The sequence below is a fragment of the Carya illinoinensis genome, chromosome 11 (assembly GCF_018687715.1).
Source record: "Carya illinoinensis cultivar Pawnee chromosome 11, C.illinoinensisPawnee_v1, whole genome shotgun sequence".
NCBI classification, from domain to species: Eukaryota; Viridiplantae; Streptophyta; class Magnoliopsida; order Fagales; family Juglandaceae; genus Carya; species Carya illinoinensis.
Window position 1 is genome coordinate 4147501 of NC_056762.1, and position 25567 is coordinate 4173067.

The 25567-nt window shown below is 35.1% G+C and overlaps 4 protein-coding genes across 11 annotated transcripts in view; all 4 read right to left on the reverse strand.

Annotated features, from left to right (window-relative positions):
• LOC122282682 overlaps positions 1-7502 on the reverse strand; it is an 18873-nt gene extending 11371 nt beyond the window's left edge. For 2 of the 7 annotated variants that reach the window (XM_043094658.1, XM_043094657.1), the window contains exons 1-7: positions 7011-7501; positions 6019-6154; positions 5360-5499; positions 4513-4714; positions 3185-3423; positions 2364-2475; positions 2022-2166 (exon numbers count right to left, since the gene is read on the reverse strand). In XM_043094658.1, the coding sequence (XP_042950592.1) occupies positions 2022-2166; positions 2364-2475; positions 3185-3423; positions 4513-4714; positions 5360-5499; positions 6019-6154; positions 7011-7244 (1208 nt within the window). In that variant the 5' untranslated portion in view covers positions 7245-7501. Of the gene's footprint in view, positions 1-2021; positions 2167-2363; positions 2476-3184; positions 3424-4512; positions 4715-5355; positions 5500-6018; positions 6155-7010 lie in introns of those variants that run through there. The other 5 variants (XM_043094656.1, XM_043094653.1, XM_043094654.1 and 2 more) reach the window with 4 other exon arrangements.
• A 1519-nt stretch (positions 7503-9021) lies between these two features.
• On the reverse strand, positions 9022-11153 carry LOC122281566 (glutaredoxin). Its single transcript, XM_043093170.1, has 4 exons — positions 10811-11153; positions 10318-10406; positions 9449-9547; positions 9022-9300 (listed from the first exon to the last, which is right to left on the reverse strand). Exons 1-4 carry the CDS (start codon positions 10912-10914, stop codon positions 9209-9211), a joined length of 384 nt encoding a protein of 127 aa, XP_042949104.1. The 5' UTR covers positions 10915-11153; the 3' UTR covers positions 9022-9208.
• A 1447-nt stretch (positions 11154-12600) lies between these two features.
• LOC122281565 (anthranilate phosphoribosyltransferase, chloroplastic-like) lies at positions 12601-19207 on the reverse strand. Of its 2 annotated transcripts, none has more exons than XM_043093168.1 (10): positions 18711-19207; positions 18477-18620; positions 17960-18121; positions 17761-17871; positions 14719-14907; positions 13684-13774; positions 13463-13522; positions 13120-13238; positions 12887-13021; positions 12601-12796 (listed from the first exon to the last, which is right to left on the reverse strand). In XM_043093168.1, exons 1-10 carry the CDS (start codon positions 18909-18911, stop codon positions 12761-12763), a joined length of 1248 nt encoding a protein of 415 aa, XP_042949102.1. In that variant the 5' UTR covers positions 18912-19207; the 3' UTR covers positions 12601-12760. The 2 variants fall into 2 exon arrangements, with proteins under 2 accessions (XP_042949102.1, XP_042949103.1); XM_043093169.1 differs by having other exon boundaries at positions 17761-17844; positions 18711-19206.
• Positions 19208-20917: 1710 nt separating this feature from the next.
• LOC122280694 lies at positions 20918-23840 on the reverse strand. The gene is made up of 3 exons (XM_043091677.1): positions 22661-23840; positions 22500-22550; positions 20918-21571 (listed from the first exon to the last, which is right to left on the reverse strand). Exons 1-3 carry the CDS (start codon positions 23478-23480, stop codon positions 21522-21524), a joined length of 921 nt encoding a protein of 306 aa, XP_042947611.1. The 5' UTR covers positions 23481-23840; the 3' UTR covers positions 20918-21521.
• Positions 23841-25567: the final 1727 nt, after the last annotated feature.

A 25567-nucleotide genomic window follows, 5' to 3' on the forward strand; every position in this document is an offset into this window, starting at 1 on the left:
TTGCTCATTACTATTTTGATTGTAGACTTCTGGAATTGTAATGGCAGCATGAGCAGAAGCCACATTTCTTCTTCCTTTTGGTCCATTCCAGCCAGGGGGATAACCATGAAGTTGGAAACACTTGTCCACCATGTGACCATTATAGCCACAATGAGTACAATGTAGAGTAGATTTCTTTGGTTTGTCCTTGAAAGATTTTGGCTGGTAATTCTGCTGATTGAATTGTTTTGCCATCAAAGCATGAGTCTCATTATACGTAGCAGAATTTGTAAGCTGCCTCTGACTTTCTTCTTGAAGCAGTAAAGAGAAAACCTTGGACATGCTTGGTAATGGAACCATTAGTAGCAATTGACTTCTGATAGAGGCATAGGAATCATTTAGCCCCACCAAGAATTTGAGTACATAATCAGATTGTTGTCTGATTTGTAGAAAGTTGAAAAGTTCACAAGTGCATGTTGCCATCTTGCCACATGTGCATGTTGGAAATGGCCTATAGCTAATGTACTCGTCCCAAAGAGTCTTGAAGGTACTGAAATATTCAGTAACAGAAGAAGCACCCTGATTGATGCAACTCAAATATTTCTCAAGATGGAAGACTCTTGGTCCATCACTCCTGAGATATCTAGCTTTAAGCTCATTCCAAAGATCAACAGCAGATACCACAAAAAGCAAGCTATTTCGTATTTCTTTTGAAATAGAGTTCATCAACCAAGAAAGAACCAGATTATTGGCTCTTAACCATGCTGTGTATTTAACAAGTTGATCAGCAGAGGGAGAAACAATTGAACCATCTATAAATTGTACCTTGTTCTTGACTGTCAATGCAATGACTATTGAACGACTCCATGCAACATAGTTTTCTCCATTGAAGATTTCTGATACTAACAAAGCACCAGGATTGTCACTTGGATGTAGGTAAAATGGACTCGATGAGTCATCTGAAGGATTGATAGGAGGTCGATTAAAAGAATTAAATGAAGGATTGTCAGGAGAGGGATTGACAAGAGGAGAATCGCCAGAACTCATTTTCAAGAATGTTCAAGAAAATGCAAGAAAATGCAAGAAACTTGAAGATAATCGATGCAAGAATTCCAGAGCAGAATTTTGCAAGGCAGAAGTTGAGAATTCCAGAGCAGAATTGAAGTAGATGATGCGGAAGCTTTAGGTTTTCAATCTGATACCATGTTGAGAATCAAATGAATCTGAACTAGGTGAATGAATATGAACTTGTTGAATGAAAAATATAGAAAACAGAGGAGGCAAAAGGATCTTGGTAAAACTACTGAATTGTAATGAATGAATTTTACATCAGACTTAAGTCCTATTTATAATACATCAATAGTACAATAATAGAATAACTAACTCTCCTCTTCTAACTTTCTTTCTATTTTAAGCCTTTCTTCTTTCCTTTTTAATTCCATGCTTTCAATATGAGATGGAAGACTCCAACAAGCAGAGTTGCCGAAAACAGAGAACCAAGCTCAGGAGACGCTGAAATCAAGCACAGAACCAAGAAAATAAAGAAATAGCATAGACCCAGCCGAGACACAAGACCAAGGGTGCCGAGGACACCAAATCACAAGAGAAATAGACAAAACATGAGAGAAACCTAAAAATTCGAGAGAGACAACCTTAGGCTCTGATACCATGTCAAATGGATTCGATGATCCTTTCAGAGGATTTCCTACCATTTTATAGAACAAATTTACATGGCTATGTACTGTCTATTTTGAGCAGGAATACCATCTAACATGTGATTCCTTCAATTACATCTGATGCTTGACAGCACTGTGTGTAGCACCACCTAACATGTGAGGCCCTAAATTACGCTTGATATTTAGCAGTGTCATGTGTAGCCTACAATCTAAAATACTACAACTATACAATATTACAAAGATGACAAATAACGTGAGGACTGCTGTACATTGACAGAGCATACAATATTTACGTGCACATGTATATGCCAATTTATAAGTTAATGTACATGGATAAAGACACTCAGGTAATGAGGAATGACTTGCCTCCACAAATGCCCTCCCATTATCAAGATATTAGAAGAGTTGAAGCCAAATACAGGCTCCATAAACTTTATCAGCATTGGAATACTGTGTTCCTTTGTCCTCATATGAAATATGGTACTCAACCTCACGGCTGGCCTCTGAGAATCTGAAGGTCACATTTACATCTATGTCAGGAGGAAACAATCCAATCTCATAAACATTGAAATCCACAAGTAAAGCAATATTGATTGCATAGAATCATAAAAATAACTTTGCCCTCAAAAGTTCTTATATATAATTATTTTTGATTTCATAAACAGAGAAATATCTTGTCTTAGAATTGTAAACTATCATAGAACGTACCATACAGGAAAGTTACTGGTGCAATAGTAGAGACTGGAGTCCTCTGTCTGCTTACTATCAAGTTTGAATCAATGCTTAGTGTAACTATAGCAATGCCAGATATATTTGCAACCTGCAAGGATAGAGTGCAAATGAGGTAGCCATGAAAACGTAGGAAACAAAAATAGGCACTTAGATATATAAAATGCAATTCAAGAACATTAGGGCCTGTTTGGTTGGTGCATGGAACTTGATGGCTTCATTTGCATTTCATATTGTTTCCAATCAACAAACTCAATGGTATGAATGGGAAGTTCAGGATATGAAAACCATCAAAATAAGAAGCCTGAAATCTGAGCATTTTAGGAACTTTTGGAAATGATTGACTACTCTATTCCAATGAATGGCTCCTACCTTTTCTAATGACCCCGAATTCAAGATGATGAGGTTATGCATCACACATATAGCACAGATTATAATTTTTTTAATAAATAATATAGCACAAATATAAATGAAGCTTCTAAATTCACAGAAAAATGATAAAGACAACTCTTTTGTTTTTTTACACCCTTATTTTAAATGGATGGCATTTTCTTAAAATGGAGTTATAAGAGTATCATTGTTTTACAAAAATGCCCTCAATTTAAAACAAAGTTGTAAAATAATGTTTCCTATTTACTTGATCAATAAAATCTTATTTTACCTGTAAAAAAAATTAAGAAAGTTCTCTTTCATTACCCAAATTCATGACACCTAAACAGGCTCTAAAAATATGAATCAACTTCTATTTTCAGGGCTGGAAAACTATAAATAAAAGAAATAGATTGCATGAGCCAGCTGACCAGAAAGCCAAATCTGCGATTCCCAAAGCTTTTCCCATTAACAGGAAGAAGCGTGCCCTGACTTGCATGGAGAGAATTTAGAATTTCTACAGATGAGTTGAGAACAGGTTCTGAAAAATACAAATACACCCGTAGTTTATTAGACTGGTTAGTTGCCTGCACCAGTCTAGTTTTGCCATAAAGTTGAAGTGGAGTTTCTGGAATGTGAGTCCTCATGTTGAGAAAAACACTTCTTCTATCTGTAGAATCATACCACCAAATGCGAAGAGCAAGTAAAGAACATGTTGACAAGGAAAAAAAAAAAATCTACCTTTGCAAAATATATGAGAAAATCCATATAGATGCAAAATCTAAGTGCAGCCTCAGAAAAAGAAAAAGAAAGAAAAAGAATCAAGTTTTGGAATATACATTTTCTGTGGAACACTTAGAGAAACTTATATATAAAAGAGCCCAACTTTTTTGAAGAACATAAAAAATCTGCAGATATTTGACTCTGAAATGCAAAAGAGCCATGTTTTGTGCGTATGCCATATAGTGTTTACTTGTGTTAGCAGTCTAGTCCACTCATTTGAAGGAAAATTACCCTTCACCCCTGAAACTTTCTTTTCTTATGCAAGATGAACACCAAACTACCAAAGTTGTCACTTTACTACCAAAAATACTACTCCATTTGTAATTTCTCCCCCTTAAGAGCCAACCATTGAGATTATTCCATGTCACTTATTTTCCGTCCATCTTGTTGGACCGTAACTTACCAATCAATCTAAAACCAATTGGTGTTAGAGAAGACACTCAAATATTTTATGGCATTTGTCACACCTTGCAGGCCTATTGTCAGAGCAATATACCTTGCAACTTCTGTTTTTTTTTGGGTGGGGGAGTGGGGGGTAAATGGAAAATCTGGTAGTTTAGGTTCTGCTTGGCCACTGAGAATTCTCATATGAGAATTTTGAGTTTTAAGATTAAATATTAAAATATTATATTTTAATATTATTATTATTTTGAGATTTGAAAAAGTTAAGAAAAAGTTAAATTGTTTATTATATTTTATATGGGAATTTGGAAAAGTTGTAATGATGAGATGAGAATTTTGTGTTTGAGATGAAAAATTCCAATGGCCAAACAGTACCGTGGGTAAAGGGTGATATTCCCTTCATTTTACCAAGAGAAAATTCACCAATAAGTAAAGAGAAAGTGAGAAAGTTATTGATTAGGTCAAAATAGGAATGACTTTAAATAGACGTAACAACAAGCTTTAGTTACATTGTGAAGATTGAGACACATACTGTATAACATATAACAACCTGTGGAAGGAACACTAGGCTTACCAAAATGCACAGAGACACTTGATTTTTCTGTTCTTGTAAATTTATTCCCAGCAGTGTCAGTACAAAACTTCTTATCCATTACCAATGTCACTCGCCCATATTGAATAGCAGATGATAAACCCACAACAACAGAATATTTGAGGTTTGGCTGCCAAATGATGAGCGAGGACGGTATAACTTGGCCAGCACCATAAACCAGGAGCTGTAAAGATATTTACAAGAATGACAAATCTATTAGAGTTTGGTTTATCATTCAGTGAAAAAAGCATTACTAGTCACAAAACCAAAATTATGATGTCAATTTACCCATGTACTCCAATTAACACTGGACTGATCCATTAGAGAAAAATCAAGATATTTGTCAGTAATTCAAAAAAATAATTCTATTTGAAGGCCTTTACACCACACACCATTCACATGACATAATTTGATTTGGAAGATTCAAATTTACAAATTAAATTATGCCATGTGGATGGTGTGTGGTGTAAAGGCTTCAAATACAAGAAGAATGACTAAATCATGTATCATAAATTTTAAGCAATATTATCATAAAGGATTCCTTTAAGAAATTATGTGAAGGAATTTTTTTTTCAGTAAAAAGTAAGTGATGATATATCATTGGTGAGAGAGTAACCCGACATTATTGTTTGCGTCACTTGGACTCCATTAAATCAGAGGGAATTTGATTTTATCACTTAAATCAATGAAAGACATACTTTGATAATAGAAAGGTTTAGATGAGGTGAACCACAACTACTATTCTAAATTATTGTAATAACGAATGAAAATCAGAAGAGAAGAAAATTTATTTGAAGACTTCTCATGCTCCTGTTAGGCACCTACTTACGTTGCAGGCATTCGTGGATGAACATTTAAAACCTCCTCCATCACCAATACAGGGTTCGCTGAAATTTATGTTTACAGAAACGTTGAGAGCATTTGTAAAAGGCTTTAAGGCTGCGATATATGCTGTAGGTGGGACTGTATCTGCAGAATTGATGTAAATCAGCCAAGGGAAAGAGAAGATATAAGTCAACATAAGGGCTAGAAAATGTATATTTGTATGTTCAAACAACAGAATCTGTTTGATTTCTGCAGGGTTCAAAATATGTCAAAGAACAGGGTGTGTGAATCATAGAACCAAGAATAGCAATGTTCATTATCTTTGTAAAATGGAATTTTGATTTGATAAAAAAGTGAGTACATCAGTCTTGTAGAACCCATTTTCAGGAAAAAAAAAGTTCCCATAAAAATTGAGGGCAAAGGGAAACATAAATTAAACATAAAAAGAAGCTGACTTTTGTTTATAAAACTGTTGGAAGTTGATTTTTCATGTTGAACCAGTCAGCACATGGAGGGAATATATATCACAGTAATACATTTCCACGAGGACATAATTGAGCTGATGTTGAGGACTTTTATGCAAGAAGCAGTTAGTTAAAGTTGAGAGGTAATCTGAAGAAAAGTAATAGCAATTAGAAAAAGGATGAAGGGAAGGTTCTTAACCAACTGTCCAGTTATAGTTAATACAGCCAACTCCTCGAGAACCATTGGTGCAAGCTTCAAATGTATGATTTCCATCCTGCAAGCCTGCATATGAAACCCTCCTATCTCCACATTCTGAAGCACTGCCATTATCCAGCTGCATCAAAACGTTTATTAACCTATAATATTTGGACAAAGGAAAAAGCTGAAGGAAAAAGCTATGCTTCCCGCTGGGGGCTCCTGCACGGATTTTTTTTTTTTAGTTTTTTTTTACTTTGTAATTAAGTAAGTGTTTTTTAATAATTTGTGAATTTTGTTCTTTTTAAAAAAATGTTTAAAGATGTTAAAAAAATCTTGTAAAAAAAAAAAAAAAAAAACAGAGAATGCATTAGCGGGAGCCCCCGCAGCGATGGGCGTACCCACCCTAAAACAAAAAAGGCAAGTAGGCATCAAGAGAAAATCCAGAGTCAATTCTATAAATGAGACCCTGACAAAACATCTTCATAATCCATTGCTCATTTACCATTGAGATGAATAGAAAAACACTCCGCAAGCGTGCGCACACGCACAAAGTAACAACTTGTTCCAGTTACTTAGCTTGGCACAAGAATATTACGACCAAATAGCAAGTGGAGTTGCAAATGTCCATTAGAAAGATGGATAATCTCAATAATAATAAATAACAAGAATGATAATAATAAATAACAAAGATGGAACTGAAATTCAACCGCATTACATTGGAAGAGCGTGAAAGAGGGTCATGGTTACTTAAAGCTAGTGAAGGAGAGAGTTGTAAGGGAGTCCCTGAGCAAGTTCATGGTAACAAGCACAACATGTCTAAAATCAACCGCCTTTTTACATTACTTTAGAACCATGAAACATGTTACTCGGTGGAAAAGAAGAGAATCATAAATCACCGAACTAAACTCATGTATGTGAGCGCACCCAAACACAAAAGCCAGAAAGAAGTAGCTCAGAGAGCGCAATACTAGCCTACGAGGACTTCAATATACCTTACAACTGACGGTACAATAAGTGCAACTGCTATTCCCATCCACGAAAACTTCAAAGACAAACGTGGCTGAGTTGATATGTGAGAATGGACGGGGAGCCTTCAAGAACTTTACGGTAATTTCTGTGTTATCACAGAGGACTCTGAAACTCGAAAGAGAAAGAACCCAACAGAGTACCCATGAAAGCTTGAGCAAACCCATTTGAGTGTAAACCCCGAGGGAAGTCTCAGGCATTCTACAGGCCAGAGTCTACAAATAAAAGAGGCACATTTGTGGGGTTTGTGTAAAGAGTTTCCAACAGCAAGAACTGCGCAGTGTATGGAAAATGAGATAGCAGGAGCCAGGAACAATAAAGTAAGAATGATTTAAGTAGATGAGCTTTTGGACTGTTTAGTGGTAGAAGAGCGTTCTGTTAAGGATAGTGCACATGAGATTTATAGTGCAAGACGAGTTTCACTCCTAGATAAGAGAGAGAGAGGGAGAGAGAGAGAGAGAGAGGACAAGGAGTAGCATTTAGCAGTGTCCCATAGACAAAAGAGAGACAAGAAAGAAGCATCATTGTGTTTTGGCCAAGTGCAATTACTGGAAGGGGCTCAAAGCCATATTTTAATATTCCCCTTTAACAGTTTTAAACCATTCTTTTCTGTCATTTAGCTAATAAACGCTCAGACATACCACGAATAAAATATAAAACCAATTACTAAGTCCTATAATTTCTTTGAAAATGTTAAATTTGTGAAAATGTTTTATATTATCTCCACGCTGTAAGGCCTCCCAAATGGTGGGCAAGAATGCCAAAGTTCTGTGCTCTAGAAAAAGTATGCCACCTTTTTCTAGATAGATCACACGATAACATGTAAATAGTCAGTTGGTTTTTCTGATTCTTTTTCGAGATACGTAATTTAAAAAACCGACAATTCCTAAGCTTCTAAAATGAAATTCTTAAATTTGAAACCCTTGTATCTAAATGTATATATAAAAATAAAATAAAAAATAAAAATTGATAGAGCCCTGAGACTGGCCCTCATTACTAAATAATTCTCATTTTTTATCGGCAAAAAAAAATTTGTACTAAGAAATGATTGAGGTAAAAAATGATTTTGTTGTAATATTTAGTGTAAAATTAGTTTAATTAGGTATATTCTAATTGAAAATTATATAAGAAATACAGAAATATGGGACTCGCTGCACACCTTCAATATTCACGTTCGAGCAACTGCTACAGAACAGTTTGTGTGGCTTGAAATAGGCCTTTGGCTCTAGCAAATGGGCACGATTTCATATTCCTAGAGGATTTTAGTCTTGTCTTAAGTTTGATTTGATTCATACCTATAGAAACATTATTACACACTGTTTTGCCACTTACTACATTATTTCAAAAATCCATCATTCATGTTTAGAGAGAGAAAATCCTATGTGGAATTGTGTAGTTCTAAGTTAAAAGTAATTTTCTCCTTAAAGAGTCATATATTCTATTACTCGTCCAAAAGAGGTTGGAGCTTCGAAGCTACCATGGTATAGAGATTGGGGGGGTTCTCTTGTAAAGTTAGAAGCCATATTAAGTGTATATTATGAGTTTCTAAATTAATTGATTATAACAAATCCTTCGAGTATCCAGACTAGTTATTCTTTTAAAGAGTTCTTCATAATTTTTCCACTTCAACAAAAGAAAATCGTGTCCCAACTCTTATTGCTTTCAGAATTTATGATTTTTGTTAATTGCTTTCAAAATTTTAAATTGATGATAACAAGCTCCGGGTTGTGTTGCAGTCTAGTGAGCTTCTGTGGAGCTACAGAAGAGTCAGAACCGAGAGAAATCAGAGTTTTTGAGTTTTTGGACAGCCATATCAACTATTTTGACTGCAGGAATTGTAAATTAACTTGTCAATTTTCCTTAAATCAGATCTAAAAGTTTCTAGGTCGAATGTGGATTGAGTTTCCGACCTTGGAAGTTACATTACCATGTTGAGAGGGAACAAAAAAAAAAAAAAAAAAAAACAACTCAGCAAAGTTGTTCAAATTCTAAGATAGCAGTTCATTCAATTATCAGAAAACATTTAAGCATCAAGGTTTTATTGTTATTACACAGCATTTATAGTCTGGTCTATGAACCTGGACCAGTGGAACTTAGGAACATTGGTATTGCTTGTGTTTTTTTCTCTTCACACCGTTTACATGAGCAAGGACTGATCTCTACATTATTCACAGCTGGGCAGAGTGTTATTAGCAATGGCACCAGCTTCGGTGAGAAGGGGAAGAAGCCGACCTGCCTGGTGCATCTCTACAACCACTGCAATAACAGGAAACAAGAGACAGAAAAGGCTATTGTTCAACCGGTCCTTTAATTTGTTGTTGTTTTCATAGGGCTTGATGAGAAAGAAACTGGGTACTGATTAAAATGCAAACCCAAAAAAGAGCAAGGAAACAACTGGGCTTACCATCACAACCACCAATGTGTTTCCCACCAATGAACACATTAGGTACGGTCCTTTGCCCAGTCCACTCTAGTAGAGCTGATTGAATGTCATCTCCATCCCCTTCATATAGAAGCTAAATAAATCATAAATTCCTCAACAATGAGGAAGGTGAATGGCTAATGAGTAAATCACTCTTATGGAAAAATGAAAGCAGTTAATCCAACTGAAACAAAACTTGCGCTGTTCAACTTGGATATGTTAGAATTGATCGTGCAGGGAAGATGATGGAAGAAGATGATGGAGATGAATTGAGCTCCTGAGTTTTCTGATTAGTATCAAACTTGGAATCTTTACTCTCACTTTGCCGAATAAGAACGAGCTTGCAAAAATTTAATATGTTTGAGGATGGAATTTTTCAAAATTATTACTTCATTACAACAGAACTCAGATTCTCAACTACCATATAACAAACCAATCTCTTATATCATCTACATTAGCTATGGTATATTCAGTAAATCAACAAGTATGATAGTTTATGGGAATTATGTTAACCGCGTGCAGAAAGGTCTGAAGGAACCGGTTCATCAACTCTCCAGGTGTAAGAAATCCACTTATTCAGCAATAGGAACTTAAATTCCCTCAACTGACTCTCCTTTTACTCAGACTTCTGAAAAAGCTAGCTCACGAGTCACGACCAAGTTTGTTACTTGAGCAATAAAGGCAACAGAGGCAGTTTTCGGAATCTTCTCTAATCGATTTTTTCCAGAAAGCATTTGAGTGAAACACATGCAAAGAGCATGTTATAACATGGCAATAATGAGAACTAAGCTCCAACCTGAGATATTGTTGCAGTAGCTGCAGAACTTAAAAAGGAGTAATATAACACTTACTTTCTTCATCCAATTCAATGACCTTGTTGGTTGCTCCTAGCTGTGTGAGCAGCTGTTTCACTCTCTTGCAATAACCACAGTAGGTTTTACTGCAATTTTGGAAATATAAAGATGAATTAGAGCTGTCACTTAAATCCATAGTAGATAGAAATCATAAGAACAAGGGGGTAATATGCAGTATTGTAAATATGCGCTCTATAGAAGGTGATGATCCATATATATATATATAAATATAATAGAAACCTTTTGGTCAAGGTGGTTATTCATGAAACAAAAGAGAATTTGAAGGTAGTCAAAACAAAGCATATACATGTAGGCAGCCGGGCAGGTGGCAAGACATATGCAAAATCGCTGACCCACAAGCATGATATCAAATGACCCATACCAATTAGTTAGCGAAAATCAGTAATTCGATGATGTTGGATAGCATATATAGTTTTACTGAAGCGTGCATGGTTTGGGGAAGAGAAATATAACAAAGAAGAGGAAGAACCTGAAGACAACGACGGGCGTGGAGGCTACAATCTCCTTAACCTTGGTCAACGCCATCTCTATATCTTCTTTTCTCTTTGCGCTTGAGCTGAACACCGATCCCATTTTGATATTTGTATAGGAGAGAATGATGCGAGATCTTAGCTTAAACCAGGTGTTGGAAGCTCCTTTGGCGTGGTTCTTTGCTGGCAAGGCCACGAAAGAGAATAGGATGAACGGCCAGAAAATGATGCACGCACGCACGCAGGTGTTGGAATTTGCTGCTTCTTGATGGCAATCGCAGATGCTTTAATGTAACGTATTGTATGCGGTTAACCCAACTGGTCGTGATCAAGAATCGAGATCAATCGAGAGAGAGAGAGAGAGAGAGAGAGAGAGAGAGAGATTGATTTTGATTGTCCTTTTGTCCCGCTGTAACATGTTTAGTGGTTGTAGAGAGAGAGATTCTGAAGTGTAACGCATCTGTATTTATATGGAATATACATTAGCATCCGATTCATAGATCTGTCGGTTTGAGAAATAAAAATATGGGAATCGAACCATTTCTTCTCTTGCTTTTTCAATTTTGGTAAATGTTGGTTGATCGTATATTTCATTATAGTCTTATGATTCGTATCATTTCCTATTTGATTATTTTGAATTTCATCTTCAAAATTAATCAATAGGGCCTTATTGGTAAATGCTATAAGATCTCGTACATTGAATTCTATAGTTACGGACCTGAATCTATTAGTATGAAACATTTCTTGTTTCAAATGAAATCTCCTAACATAAGAAATAATGAAAAATAAGAAGCATTCATATCTTAATATATGTAATTAACTTATTAGGAGCTATTAGAGCTAGATTTGCTTTTTTTGAGAGAATATGAGTCTAAATAATAACAAGAATATTTATAGTGGAGAGTCTTTTACAATCTTTGGAGAGATAGTTCACTAATAAATCAAAGGATAAGTAATTCAACTTACGTGCTACAATGAATGAGACAAAGGATCACGATCTCATAAGGGTGAGCTAATCCCAAAAACCGGTCCTCGGTTTGTATTGTAGGCTGCAACTCGCGCATAAAGTTGAAATTGCTAGTAATTGCCGATCAGTCTTACAGCAGTGAATTAGTTTTCGAGCCTTGTAAGGCAATTCTCATTACTTACGGACCCGAACCTAGATGATCTATCTATGACCAGGATGAAGTTTGGGTGAAACTAAATGAAAGTCTCAACACTATATTTAAGAATCAGTGGATGAGTTGTGATTGGGGTAAAATGTCAACTTGAATCCAGAGCTAGCCGAGTCTCCTAGAAATGCGTTAAGGCACAGCAGTTGGCGGTTTTGTAAAGCAAATAGGGAAATGCTTTCGTTACAGGAATTTTTTGTCGTTACCGAAGATGTCCGTCTCTACTCAAGCGACCCTTTGTATTTGCCAACAAAAGTGAATTGCTTATTCCGTCAGAACGCACTGAAAAGAGCGTTTCACCTATGGGATTTGAGTGAATAGCTGATATTTTATTTCCTGTAAATAGAATGAAAGATGTAAACCCACACCGTAAACATCGATCATTTCCAGTGTAAAGTAATGAACAATTTGCCTTGTAAAATATAACCACCCCCCAACTCCTCTATCTTATTCATTTACTTGGTTCCTCAGCTATTTAACTTCCTGCAATTCTGCCTGTGTTCTAATCACTTCAAAGATTAAAAATATATATAGAGCATTCATCAATTCTTGGAGAGCTCTTACATCTTAAGGAAACCATCTGGCGCAGTGAAGCATCAAGCTCTTCTGATTACCAATTTTGCAATTAAAATTTTCTCTTCAAGGTATAATTATTGAAATTTTGTGCTTTTAAACAGTGCTTTCCAACAAGAAAATGATAATGATAAATATGTTCGTTGCATTAAATCCTTTGACACGTCTGAATACTTCAATAGATTTACCAAGATTTTATATAGATCAGGAGCCCTTATGGGCTGCATCTTCTTTTGATTTCTGCAATCATCAAATTAAAGGGGTCAAAGAGATTTCTATCGGTTAATTGCATCTTGAAGCTTTAAAGTTTAGAAGTTAAGCTTTACTTACGTTGGAAATATCTATCCACAGATCAAGCTTCTTAAGAGCTTTTCCAGATTCTTGTGTTTCACGAGCAAAAGCTACTCCTTCACCCAAGGTGTTCACATTGCCACTAACCAATAAAGCTGCCGCTGCGTTTAGTACCTGATCAGTTTTTTTGGGCGACAATTAGATTTCTCAATCATAAGTAATAACCTATGAAATCAATGTCCTCATGAGAGCTAAATTGCCAAGGTACTTACAAGCGCATCAGCAATGGGCCCTTTCTCCCCTGACAATACACGCTTCAGTACCTCCGCGTTATACTCTGGACCTCCACCTTGCAAGCTATCAAGAGTGCAGCGAGCAATGCCAAACTCCACTATCCAGAAAACATTTTGTTTTTATCAGTACAAATATATAAAATGCTCAAAGCCATTAACATGTATCAACTAATAAAAAATGAACAATTCCAAACAAGATTCTTACATGGATCAATAATATTTAGGTACCTTATGTATACTTCCTGTGTACACGGGCCATGCCTATTATATTCTGATCAATAATATTTATCTTTTACTTACCAAAAAAAAAAAAGATTCTTACACGGATCAAATGAGAACTTCTCAATCTTTTCTGGAGTAACATCAAGGATGAGCCCAGGTCCTGTATTCAAATAATATCTTTGACTAAGATGAGGTTTAAGTAGATATATATATATATATCTATATATATGTATGTATATATAGAAAAGATTTTTGAACATGTCAGTATATATCATTGCAATAAGTTTACTTTAGCTCTTAAAACAAACGAAAGGATCTTACCAAGGGGGCTCATTTCATCTAAGCCCTCTGAATGAACAACTAATGCTCTTTTCATTCCAAACCGCTGCAATGATTTTGCCATTTTGAGTACCTATCAGACGGGATATATATTCGCCTTAGGCAAACACTTGCGAGAAAAAATTCGAGGAAATTCATGTATGCAACCAGTCATTTGAAAGTGAACCCTGTGCCCTCATTATATAATTGTGCATCCTACAAGAGAGATAAGAAGCATAGTCGTTTTAGTTTTGCTCGACATGGTCTCAAACAAAAACTATTGAGACTAATCCTTTACTACTTTTAAGTCATCTAAGCACTTTTGACAGCAAATCACTTTATTTTGAATTTTTTAGGACAGTTCTGGATACGCCAGCCAATTGTTAATTAACCATTCAGGCAAGACCAGATCAAAACTAAAATTTTTAGAATCCTAATAGCTATTACTCTATTGATTTAGAATCTATGTAGTTATAAGCTTATATAGTGACACCATCTCAGCAGAACGGTAACCACTTGGTACAAATCTTGTGTTCACTATCCGTTCTATTAAGCAAACAATTTCTTCCAAACCATGTACTTAAGTGGGAGGAAGTGGTTGATCCTCCATAATGCATCTGTGACACAGAAGTTATCTTGTAATGTCATATTTGATTAGCCAAAAAAAAAAAAAAAGGAAACAATTTCAAATCGTTTAGCCTTTGGAGTACGCTAAAGAACAAAAGACAACCATCTGTCAGATCTTGCTAACTATGTGTTGTCAAGAGAGATTCTTATGAGAGAAAAGAAACTCATGTTAGTCAACAAATGCAATCTGTTTCATAAATCCAACAATCAAAGGAAAGAGTATACAGTCAAATCCATGAATCATGAATTATTAATCATGTATAGAAAGGCCCATGTTGCCACCAAGAGTTTATTGCTAACAGAACTTGAAGAAGCAAAGAAGAGTTAAATGAAAATAAGGAACAAGAAATATAATTCTAGGAGAGGAGATGATAACTCTAGCAACCAACTCTTCTCAGTAGAAGTACTTACCAAGTCTTCCTTGTATACACCTAAAACAGAAAAAGGTGCTCTAGCTGGATTCAACATTGGACCCAGTATGTTGAACACAGTTCTCACTTTTAGCTTTTTTCTAACAGAGCCGACAATCTTCATAGCTGGGTGATATCTTGGAGCCATCATAAATCCAATTCCACCTTCATTCACGCATTTTGTCACCCCCTAAGTCAAGGATATCAAGAAGAAATTGAATTAGTATAGGCACAAATCATTTGTTGAGAGTTTTGGTTCTCTTTCTATACTAGATAAGTTTAGCACAAACACAAAATGACATCTCGTTTTCTTTTTTTAACTATCTGCTATATAGATTAAATACCACCCATCTAGTATGAGAGGGTGTACATGAGATCCCACATTGCTTGCGAGGGAGAAGGTTTTGTGGCTTATAATGATTGCAAGGGGCTCCAATTGTAACATTGAATTACATGTGGAGTATAATCCCAGATTTGGCTAGACCTTTCCTTTGATCATCATAAATGACATTAGAGATGATTCCAACCATAAGTGTGGCACTTGAGCAGTGCCAACTACCACAGAATGGCCTGATGATGATGTCAGGTATTTATTTAAAGGTTAGGGATTACTATGCCTCGAATTTAGTATAAGATAGTGGAAAATGTAATCTCACATTGCCTTGGAGGAAGAAATTATCGTGATTAATGAAGAGGAGCGTACGGGGTGAGGTTGTGGAAGACCATTCGGAAGGGCTGGGGGAAGTTTTCTAATCATATTAAATTTAGGGTGGGGGGTGGGAAGAGGATACTTCTTTGGCATGATATTTGGTGTGGGGATTCTGCTCTCAGGATTTCTTTTCCTTCCCTTTATAGGATTGCTAGGGATCAAGATGCTGCTGTGGCTGATTCTTTTTCTTGTATGAATAATAATTTTCAATGGAATGTAGATTTTGTTAGAGATGCAAATGATTGGGAAGTGAACTTGGTTTCTATTTTTTGGCAAGGCTTTATAATTCGAAGGTTGTACAGGGAAAGGAGGATAGATTGCTGTGGGATCATGTAGGAAATACCAGGTTTTCGGTTAGTTCATTCTATAAGGTGTTAACCTGTCGTTGTGGTATTCAGGAAAAAAATCTGGAGAGTAAAGGTACCTTCTAAGGTGGCATTTTTCTGTTGGTTGGTATCTCTTAGTAAAATTCTGACCATGGATAATTTAAGAAAGCATGGTATGTGTGTAGTTGATTGGTGCTTCATGTGCAAGATGAAGCTATAAATCATCTTTTTCTTCATTGTGAGGTGGCCAAGTCTTTGTGGAACAAGATTTTTGATTGGGTGATGCCTAAGGAAGTGGTGGATCTTCTTGCATGTTGAAATGGTTTTGAGGAAAGAAAACGTGTTGCTGCCATATGGAAGATGATTCCTTTGTGCTTGATGTGGTGTCTTTGGTTGGAAATGAATGAGAGATGCTTCAAAGACAAAGAAATTTCATTGGGAGAACTTAGGGATTTCTTCTTTGGTACTTTGTGTTTGTGGGCTAAGGCTCTTGTAGTGAATGTTGATATTTTCAGGATGTGCTTTCGCCTCTTTTGTTTTTATTGTGAAGTAGTTATTTTCTTTGTATATGTCCTGTGTACTTGGACTTTGCCTATTCATGGTAATATAATTTCTTATTAACTATAAAGAAATTCTTGTGATTAATGAAGATTAAGATTACTATGCCTAGAATTTAGTATAAGATAGTAGCAAACGTAATCTCAAATTGCCTTGGGGGAATAAATTATTGTGATTAATGAAGATTTCAAGGAGCTCCAGGTGCAACATTAACTAGTCATTTTAGAATACAAGCCTGTACATGGCGTGGGCTTTCACTTGGTCGTTACATTGACTGTGTCATCGATGCAATAATAACATAGATTGCATCATGAACGTACTAATACATTTTAATAAGTAAATAGAGCAGGGGGAAAATGTGATGTGGGGAAGAATTAGTGCAATAATAGATTAAGAAAGTGGCCTTAGAATCAAGGACGAAGCCAAGAATTTTCAACCACCAGATATATAAATTAATGATGTTAACTGCAGTTTTAAATGTACAATTAAAAATAAAAATAGAACTAATTATGCTTATTGAACTCTATGTTGTTTCGATAAATAAGTCATGAACTATCGCATCCATAGTGAATCTTCTAGCAATTTTCTTCTTACTGTAGACACCAATATATTTGTAAAAAAGTTACCATCCGTTTAATTTCAAAGCCTGACTTAACAATTTTCATAAATGAAAAGCTCGCGCAGTTTATTTTATTTCAAAGTCTTGTCTTGACAATGCTTATAATTTAAAGTTTTTCACTTGCCCATATTATTCAACCTAAGTTTTTAGAATAACAAAATGAAGAAAATGAATCATGAACAACTTAAAAGATAGTGTGCGAAACTAATTGAACTGTATGCACAATTAAATAAGCTAAATGAAAAATTGTAAGTTACATAGATCAATGAATCTATACATAATTTGTAGAGAATAAAACATACTTGAAGTCTGAAAAAATTCACATATCTAGTGCTCTTTACCGCAAAAATCTCCTCGATCCCTTTTAAATTGGTTGAAAGTGTGAACTCATTGTTTTTATTACTTGAAAAAACAATAAAAGATTCTCAACAAATGGAAACAAGGAGAAGCACCTTCACTTTAAGAGATGTGCATCCTGCAGCATATATGATTTCATGGGATATAAATTACCGAATGTTGCTCTTATTTTCTTTTTTCTCACATCTTTTGTATAGAAAGAAATTTTTGTCAGTATCTCGGTGGGGGCCATGGCCCCCTGTAGATTCTCCCTGCTTAGAATGGTGTCTATAAAAAGGTTAACATCATAAGATTCCAAAATTTTAATGATAATGAATAACTCAACATTCATCTCTTAAAGTGTCTATAAAGCCAAGTGCATCCACTCAAGAGTGTTGTCACCCTGCTCTGAAGCTTACACAATCACCAAGACTAACCAGAGTACCATTGGACGATTAATTAAACTTTGAAAAAGCAAATTAACTATGCACTAACCTCGGGCCCCAAGTCAATAGTCACTCCCAATGCCTCTAATACATCAGCACTTCCACACGCAGACGAACTTGATCTGTTTCCATGCTGAATACACAGTGCTTGAACAAATCTCTATTTCATATATTTTTATATGCACTAAAGACCCATTCCATTAAAAATCACAAAAATGTAAAAAACGTAAAAGCAGACAGATCCCAACCTTTGCAACTTTTGCACCACAAGCTGCAGCAAGTATTGAAGCCCCTGTGGAAATGTTCACTGTATTTGCCCCATCACCACCTGTTCCACAAATATCGACTGCATTAACCAACCCTTCTACCTTCACACTATGCTTGAGCATGGACCTTGCCAATCCCACAACCTGTTTAATCATTAAGAACCACGAATTACTCACTTTCTCAACATTAAGGATACGCTTTGTAACTTTCAGAGAAAAATTTCAGACATGTAAGTTCTTAATAAAGCATTTAGGCGATTCAACATTAGAAAACCTCGGTGGACTTGGAATGTATCAAGTATTATACATCAGAAAAAATTTTCAAGTCTAATAAATAGATATATCCATGTCTTGCATATCATAGTCTTGTTTAGGATTCACTCAGAAATTATCAATAGAATGGCTGCTATTATATATTATAGAAAAATGGGGAATGCCATTCTCTCAAAATACCAATAACGATAAACTCTGAGTGAATCCCAAAGAATAGAACTTTTACTTCTTCATATGTCTCTCCTTTCGCTCTCATCAGCACAAGAAAAGCACTGATCAATGCTTCATTGGCATCATTCAATAAAAAATCCAGCGAAGCTTCGGTTTCAGACTCCGATAAGTCCACCCGATTTATCAGGGATTCAATCATCTGCGTAACCAACAACAACAGAAATTCAACAAACAAACACAACCCAGAAAACAAAATTTACAAACAAGTAAAACCGCCCCAAATCCATACCTTATTGAAAGACGTTATTGGTGGGGTCGACCTCTCAGAAACAGCGGGAGACAGGGCACTGACCCGAGATCTAGCAGTTAAGTTTTTTTGCAACTTCGCCTTAAGAATTGGGGGCGTGAACGAGCAATTTCGAAAATCAAGTTTGGGACGGAAAGTCAAAGAGGAGAAAGAGATGAACGATATGCACGAGGCGATAGCCATTTACAGTTTCCAGAGCCGAAGAGCAAACAAACTACGAAACTGAACCTCGTCTCCAATGTTCTCTTCTCAAGCTCTCGCGAAAGCCACGCAATGAAACTATGGTGGAGGAAGGATTTGCTGGAGCGCTGGAGTTGTCAATCAAGGGAAGATTTTAGAGGTCATACACCGTCACGACTTGGCATGCTACGCAATTGTCGTTCAAAATCACATGTTAAATCTGGAGAACAGCGTCAGCGTCGTCTCCATTTCTCGGTGCAGCATTGCTGGCAATATCTTTGACCGACACAACATTGGTGGAGGTTGTTGGCTAGAAAATATATTAAATTGAATAACGATAGTATTAGTATATTACTACTCTTCTACTATTACTTTATTATTTTTATTTAATTTTTTAACTTTTAAAAAAAATTTTACTTAATAATTAAATATATTAAAAAAATACTTAAAAAAAAAAAAAAACAAATACATTATAAATAATAAAGTAGTAGAAGAAGAATGATAACTGTATCATGTCCCTATTAAATTTAAATGATAAACACCTGTGGAGCACCAACACATATTTTCTTAATAAATTTTATTATATATAAATAAAATCACTTATTAATATGCGTACATATACTAATTTATTCATATTAAAAATTTAAATTAATACTATTTTTAATAAAATCTACTTTTATATCAATTACATTAAATTGATATACATATTAATACATAATTATACTTACAACTAAATTTTCCTTTCTTAATTAATACAAGTTTTCATTGATTAATAAGAACACTTAGAATAGATTTGTAAAATATAAATTTTTATAAAATATAAAGAAAGATGGTTAAAAGTCCCTTCATTAAATTATCTATTCTATTTTTATTTTACATTCAACTACTGTAAATTCCGGTTACTCTTCATTTATCTAAATAATTTTTTATTATTTCTCTCTTATTTCATCATCTTTTCTTTTTATATTATTTTCATTTTAATATTATTTTCACTTTTACACAGGCCCCACTCTCTATCTCTTATCTACTCTCTAGCACTCCTTCTATAGTCCATTTGATTTTTATGCATGCAAAAATTTTGATATTGTTAATAAAAATATTTTTAAAAATTATCGAGAATAGATATTCTTTTAATATATTTTGATAATATTTTCATTATATAATCTTTTTTTTTTATTTTTTGAATTAATTTATATTTTAATTTAGCATATAAATTTGATTTGATTTAAAATAAAACATAATTATATGACATTATATATGAAAAGATATTACAAAATATCAAAAGATACGAGGATATTATTGGCAGTTAGAAAAAATATTTGAAATGAATAAAAAATATTAAAATATATAATATTTAAATGATATGAAGAAAAAATAAATAAGCTGACGTATAATATATTGTAAAAGTCAATATATAAAATAGAAAAAATAAGTTTTGATAATGTAGTTTAAAGAATATGATATATAAAGTATTAGAAGTGCTCTAATATTTTACATTAAATTACGTCAATTTTGTAGTTAAATTAATATATCATTTCTTTATAATAATAATAATCGGTGGTATACCAATATTACTTTATAATAAAAGGATCTAAAATGATCCTATGCAAATTTATTTATAAAATAACATTTTGCACTTACCTTTGTACATATAATATTTCTTTATGTAAATGATTGACACAAAAATCTTCGATATTTCATTTATTTATCCAATTTTCCCTCTCTTGTTTTATTTTATTTATTTATCCAATTAAACAAAAATGTAGGAACTTCACTAATAAATCATGAGTGTGCCCTTTATCCACTCAATCTCTATGTATGCCTTTATGGGAAACCATATATTTTCTCTTCCACGAGCAAATAAAAATAGAAAATATTAATGGAACTTTTTAATGTTACCGTTCATGTATTTTAATTTTTTATTTAATAGTTAAGAAAGTGATTATTAATAAAATTAGATTTATTTTTTTAATTTTTTTTCTTAATAAGTAAAGATGTTAGAAAAATACTTACAAAAAAATCAATCCCTATTTTTATGCTAGCGGTAAGTGCTAGACGGCCGCTAGCACCATCTAATAAAGATATGTACATTGAATATGAACATCACGTGTGACACAAACATGGCAACCTCGGCACTTACGTCTTTGGCATGAAATCCGACATTCAAGACCTAGGACAATAAATACTTCTCATCTTTACATAAAATCTAAATTGCAGTGGTAAATGAAGCATAAACATTTACAAATATGCTCACTTTCTCTCTTTTAGAAGATGAGAATGTTTAATTTAATTGAAATGGATCATATTTATTTAATATAAAATACGAGATATTTTGATCATTTCACTTGTCATTATTAGAAGCAGAATGACCAAAATACCATGTGTTTTATCTTTAATAAGTACTCTCCATTTTCAAATGAGCAAAATAGAGGTAATCAAGTGATTTCGTTTCACGCCAAGAGTTTAATGGCCTGATAGCATATGACTCGATTCTCCAAATGAAAAATCTGGATTCGAAACCCCTTAAGCCCTATATTATCAAAAAAAAAAAAGAGGTGATCTCGTTTCACTCGTACAGAATGCAGGAGATATACATGAAGTTGGCTCTTTGCATTAAAATATTTGAGTGGCTGTCATCCATGCTATTATACCCATAAAAAATCCTACAAAAAAAGGAAATATATTCAAAATCAGATGCACAATATCTCAATAGCAAAGACTACTCAAACAAAAAAGGGAAATATAGTTCTATTTGGGCATTACAAAGTTGGTGAAAATTTTATTAGAAATGTCATGCTTTATATGTGTGTATATATATATATATGATAAATTACACACATACAACCATTTAAGAAAAACTCTATTTACAAGTCAGCGTATATAGTACACTTAGTAAAATGTTTACATGTCATAATTTGATTTGGAAATAAATTTTAAAATTTAAATTTTACAAATTAAATCTTATTATTTAAGTTATATAAATGTTGAACTCTATACATTGATTTTAAAATAAAATAACTATTTTTCACAACACAGTTTTAAATGAGAAGTATTTTTATAAAATAATTTATAAAAATAACATATTTTTACATAAATACTCTTGATTTATAATATAATTATATAAAAAAATTTAAAAAATAATTGTAAAATCCCACCAACGAGGCAAGGATATCTATTGACAGTGCAAAAATATTTTTTATATTTTTTTCAAACATTTTTTAAATTCCCTTAAAAACTTGAAAAAAAATCATAAACTCATTAAATAAACACTTTTTTTAACTATTAAGTATTAAAAATATAATAGTAGATACAAATAATCAGTACGGTTTATCGAATATCATTTTTCAATTAATAATGCAAGGTCGTAGTACCAAAAATGTTACTGAGAATGTCATTTGACTTTATTTTTTAAATTTTTTTATGTATATTTTTAATTTTTTCAAATAATTGTAAAAATTTTATAATATCATTAAAGAATACTTATTTAATCATTAAATTAAAAAAAAAAAAAAAAAACATTGGATACCCATTTTCGACGTACCAAGCATTTTCATTTCCCTATTTCGAATCTATATATGTCTAGAAAGCTACCTGCAGCTACTGTGTCCACCACTGACCTCTTCGTTCTGCTTGATGAGTTGACTGCACATGATTATATAAAAATAAATAAAAAATGATATTCATGGCACCTTAGAGTGAGATCATGAAGATTTTCCAAACGAAAATCAAGTCTGATTTTGGTGTCTAAGTACCTGAGTCACAATTGGAGGTTGTATTCAATCGGCCGCACATGCACAGTTGTCTGATCCCGTCGGTACCATACCCGCAAATACCGCCGGTGGCCGCACAGGCGCTGCAGAAATCATCATTCTCCTCGACCACCGTATACTTCACACGTACTCCATACGACCACGTACCAGGGCCATCCAATTTCAGTGGTGCTAGACTATAAGCACTGCTGTACCCTTCGCACTCGAGCTTCGTGAGATTTATAGCCTTGATCGACTCAAATGGCACGGCGCAGCATTCCGGAGGGCTGGACCCGTACGCCGAGCTGATTACTTTTGATCTGTGACCCAACAAATCCCATGCCGGGCACCCATAGTACTCCTCGCACCCCATGCCGGAAACGTTCCGGCATGGCAAATGCTTTCCCGGGAAACCTTGGAAGAGTGGGGACCGGGCCGAGCAGCCTATTAGCATGAACACATTGTCGGCGATCGGGTTCATGTACGGGTACCGCCACGGCTCGACGACGAAGCCGTTGCCTTTGCCTCCTAGCACGATGGTGTCACAGGTAGACATGTGAGGCTCATGCAGGGTAAGTGTTTGATAAGCGTAGTCTATTTCCAAGACACGGTAGGAACCGGAGCTAATGTGGAACATGAGCACATCGTTCATGCAAAAAAGGAGGTCTCGGAAGCCTGGGTGGCCGCAGCCATATTGGAGCGCAAATGGGTAATCTATGGTTATGTTTCCACAGTAGGATCTGCATGATTTAAGTGGGCTTGAGAAAGCTACTACTGCACTAACAAAGAAGTAGAAGAGGGTGTTGAAAATGTGCATGTTCATGGCCGGATTGATGCGTTTCTTCAGAGTATGGAGATCAGGATGGATGAAGTGTTTTTGTTGGGTGTGGAATGATATATTCTTTGCTTGGAGAGTTGAGGGTAAATGTGGATTGGAAGAGCATGATTTTGGTGGGTGAGTGTGACTTTATTCACATGGAGTGTTGAGAGGAATCTGGTTGAATTGTTTATGGGTTTTCCTTCACTTTTATTGGGGAGGAATTATTATCTTTTTTCTAAGGGCATTGGAATGTGCTGATGGTTCCTTGAAGTTCTGCTTATTAGCTTTAGTTTTTTACTTTTTGGCATTGCGGGATTGATGGGGTTGCTTTATAATCAAGTATGCATCATGCTTCTCTATGACCTTAACAGTGGAAGAAGTTCAGATATGTGAATTGAAAAGGCTATTTCATACTAGGAATACTGAAAGTACATTGACCATTGGGGGCTTGCAGGGGCAATGGAATACGTTGAGGCATGAACTTTATTTATTTATTTATTGCTGTGTCCGAGATAAATTAATCTTAAAAGGTGCACGAGCCCTCAACAAATAGATTTTTACCGGTACACATCGGTTAATTTAAAGAAAATGTCTCGGAACTTGATGCTTTAAGAGTGAAAATGCATATTAATGTCGAATCTAGAACGTCGGCTACGCCACACCTTAGATTTGCCTATCTACAAACACCACTTCATAAGAGCAACTGCTTGGTTTTGAGAGGGTGTGGGGTTCATCAAGACAAAGTAACTACAGTAGTAATAAGTTTGTTTTAAGAAATAATTTTGTTGCTTTTTAATTTTTTAAGAGATATTAACGTGATGATATATATTTTAAAGAGTAATATTAATTTTTTTTCTTAAATTTAGGAATAATTATATTTGAAAACATTTACATTACATACATTAATCACGTGATATAACTTGATTTGAGAAATCAATTTTTAAATTTGAATCTTAAAAATCAAATTGAGTAAATCTATTCGGCAGCTAGTTTTCTTTTCTAATAACACACACTTGATTTGACGAAGCAGTCTGGGCTGATTCTCAGTTGTAGACATCTAAAATTCAAATTTTCATATCTCACTTCCTCTCTGAGATTCTAGGGCTCTCGGTCCAATTTCCTCCATTCCTTTCTCCTCCTGTGATTCGCTCACTTCCTCCTAATTTCGGTCAAATCAAAGTGGCTGGCTTTGATGAAGAGACGTGCTAGTCCCCAACTGGCACGAGTAACAGGAAAAGTGTCAGACGCGTGGGCGGTACGGCCCAGTGGGGTCTTGAGAAGGCCAGGGAACAGGCAGCCCAGTCGTCCCATCAACTGTTGTCAGGCATGATATGGGCAGGAAATGAGGAGATGCGCGCCCAGCGGGGGATAGGTGGCATAGAAGCCGAACCGATGGTTGACTGGCAATTGAAAGAACCAAAAACCCATAGGGCGTGTCCCCTAGACTAATCAAAATGAACATAGAATCGGAAGGGACGTCTCATTTGGAAATCCCATCTCTTAACCATGGTAAAATTTTGCAGGGTAATGTGAGGGGAAAGGGCCCACGAATCCAGTGGCCCAACCTAGGACCTCCAAGTGACCCATAACCAAATTGGTTGAAGGACAAGCCTGGGCCCCTCCCCTCAACGGGCCCCTCAGCTCCATGAGAGAGGCCTTTTAGATTATAAGCCTTGGTCGATTAGGAAGCTCATCACAAACTCGGCCCTCCTCAAGGCTGCAACAAGGCTTTGGGCTCCGACTAGGTCGCCCTAATCTGGAAAGGAAGTCAGACTTGCCCAAGCATGGGTAGTTAGAAGCACGTCACATTTATGACTTGCACAATCCCAAGCGGCCAAAGGCATGTCACATTTATGACCTGTCCAATTGTGAGAAGCTAGGGACACATCGCATTTATTACATAACAGAATATACCTGCACGCGACCACGGTATGACAGGACATTACCGGATCAGGGACGAGACAGGTCTGACCCAGACACACCTCTGAGTTTCATGCTTCCCCTCGATCCAAGTAAGGTATAAATAACGCAACCATTTCCTCGAAAAGGATTTGGATACTTTTTGCATACACAAGAATTCTCAATTAACT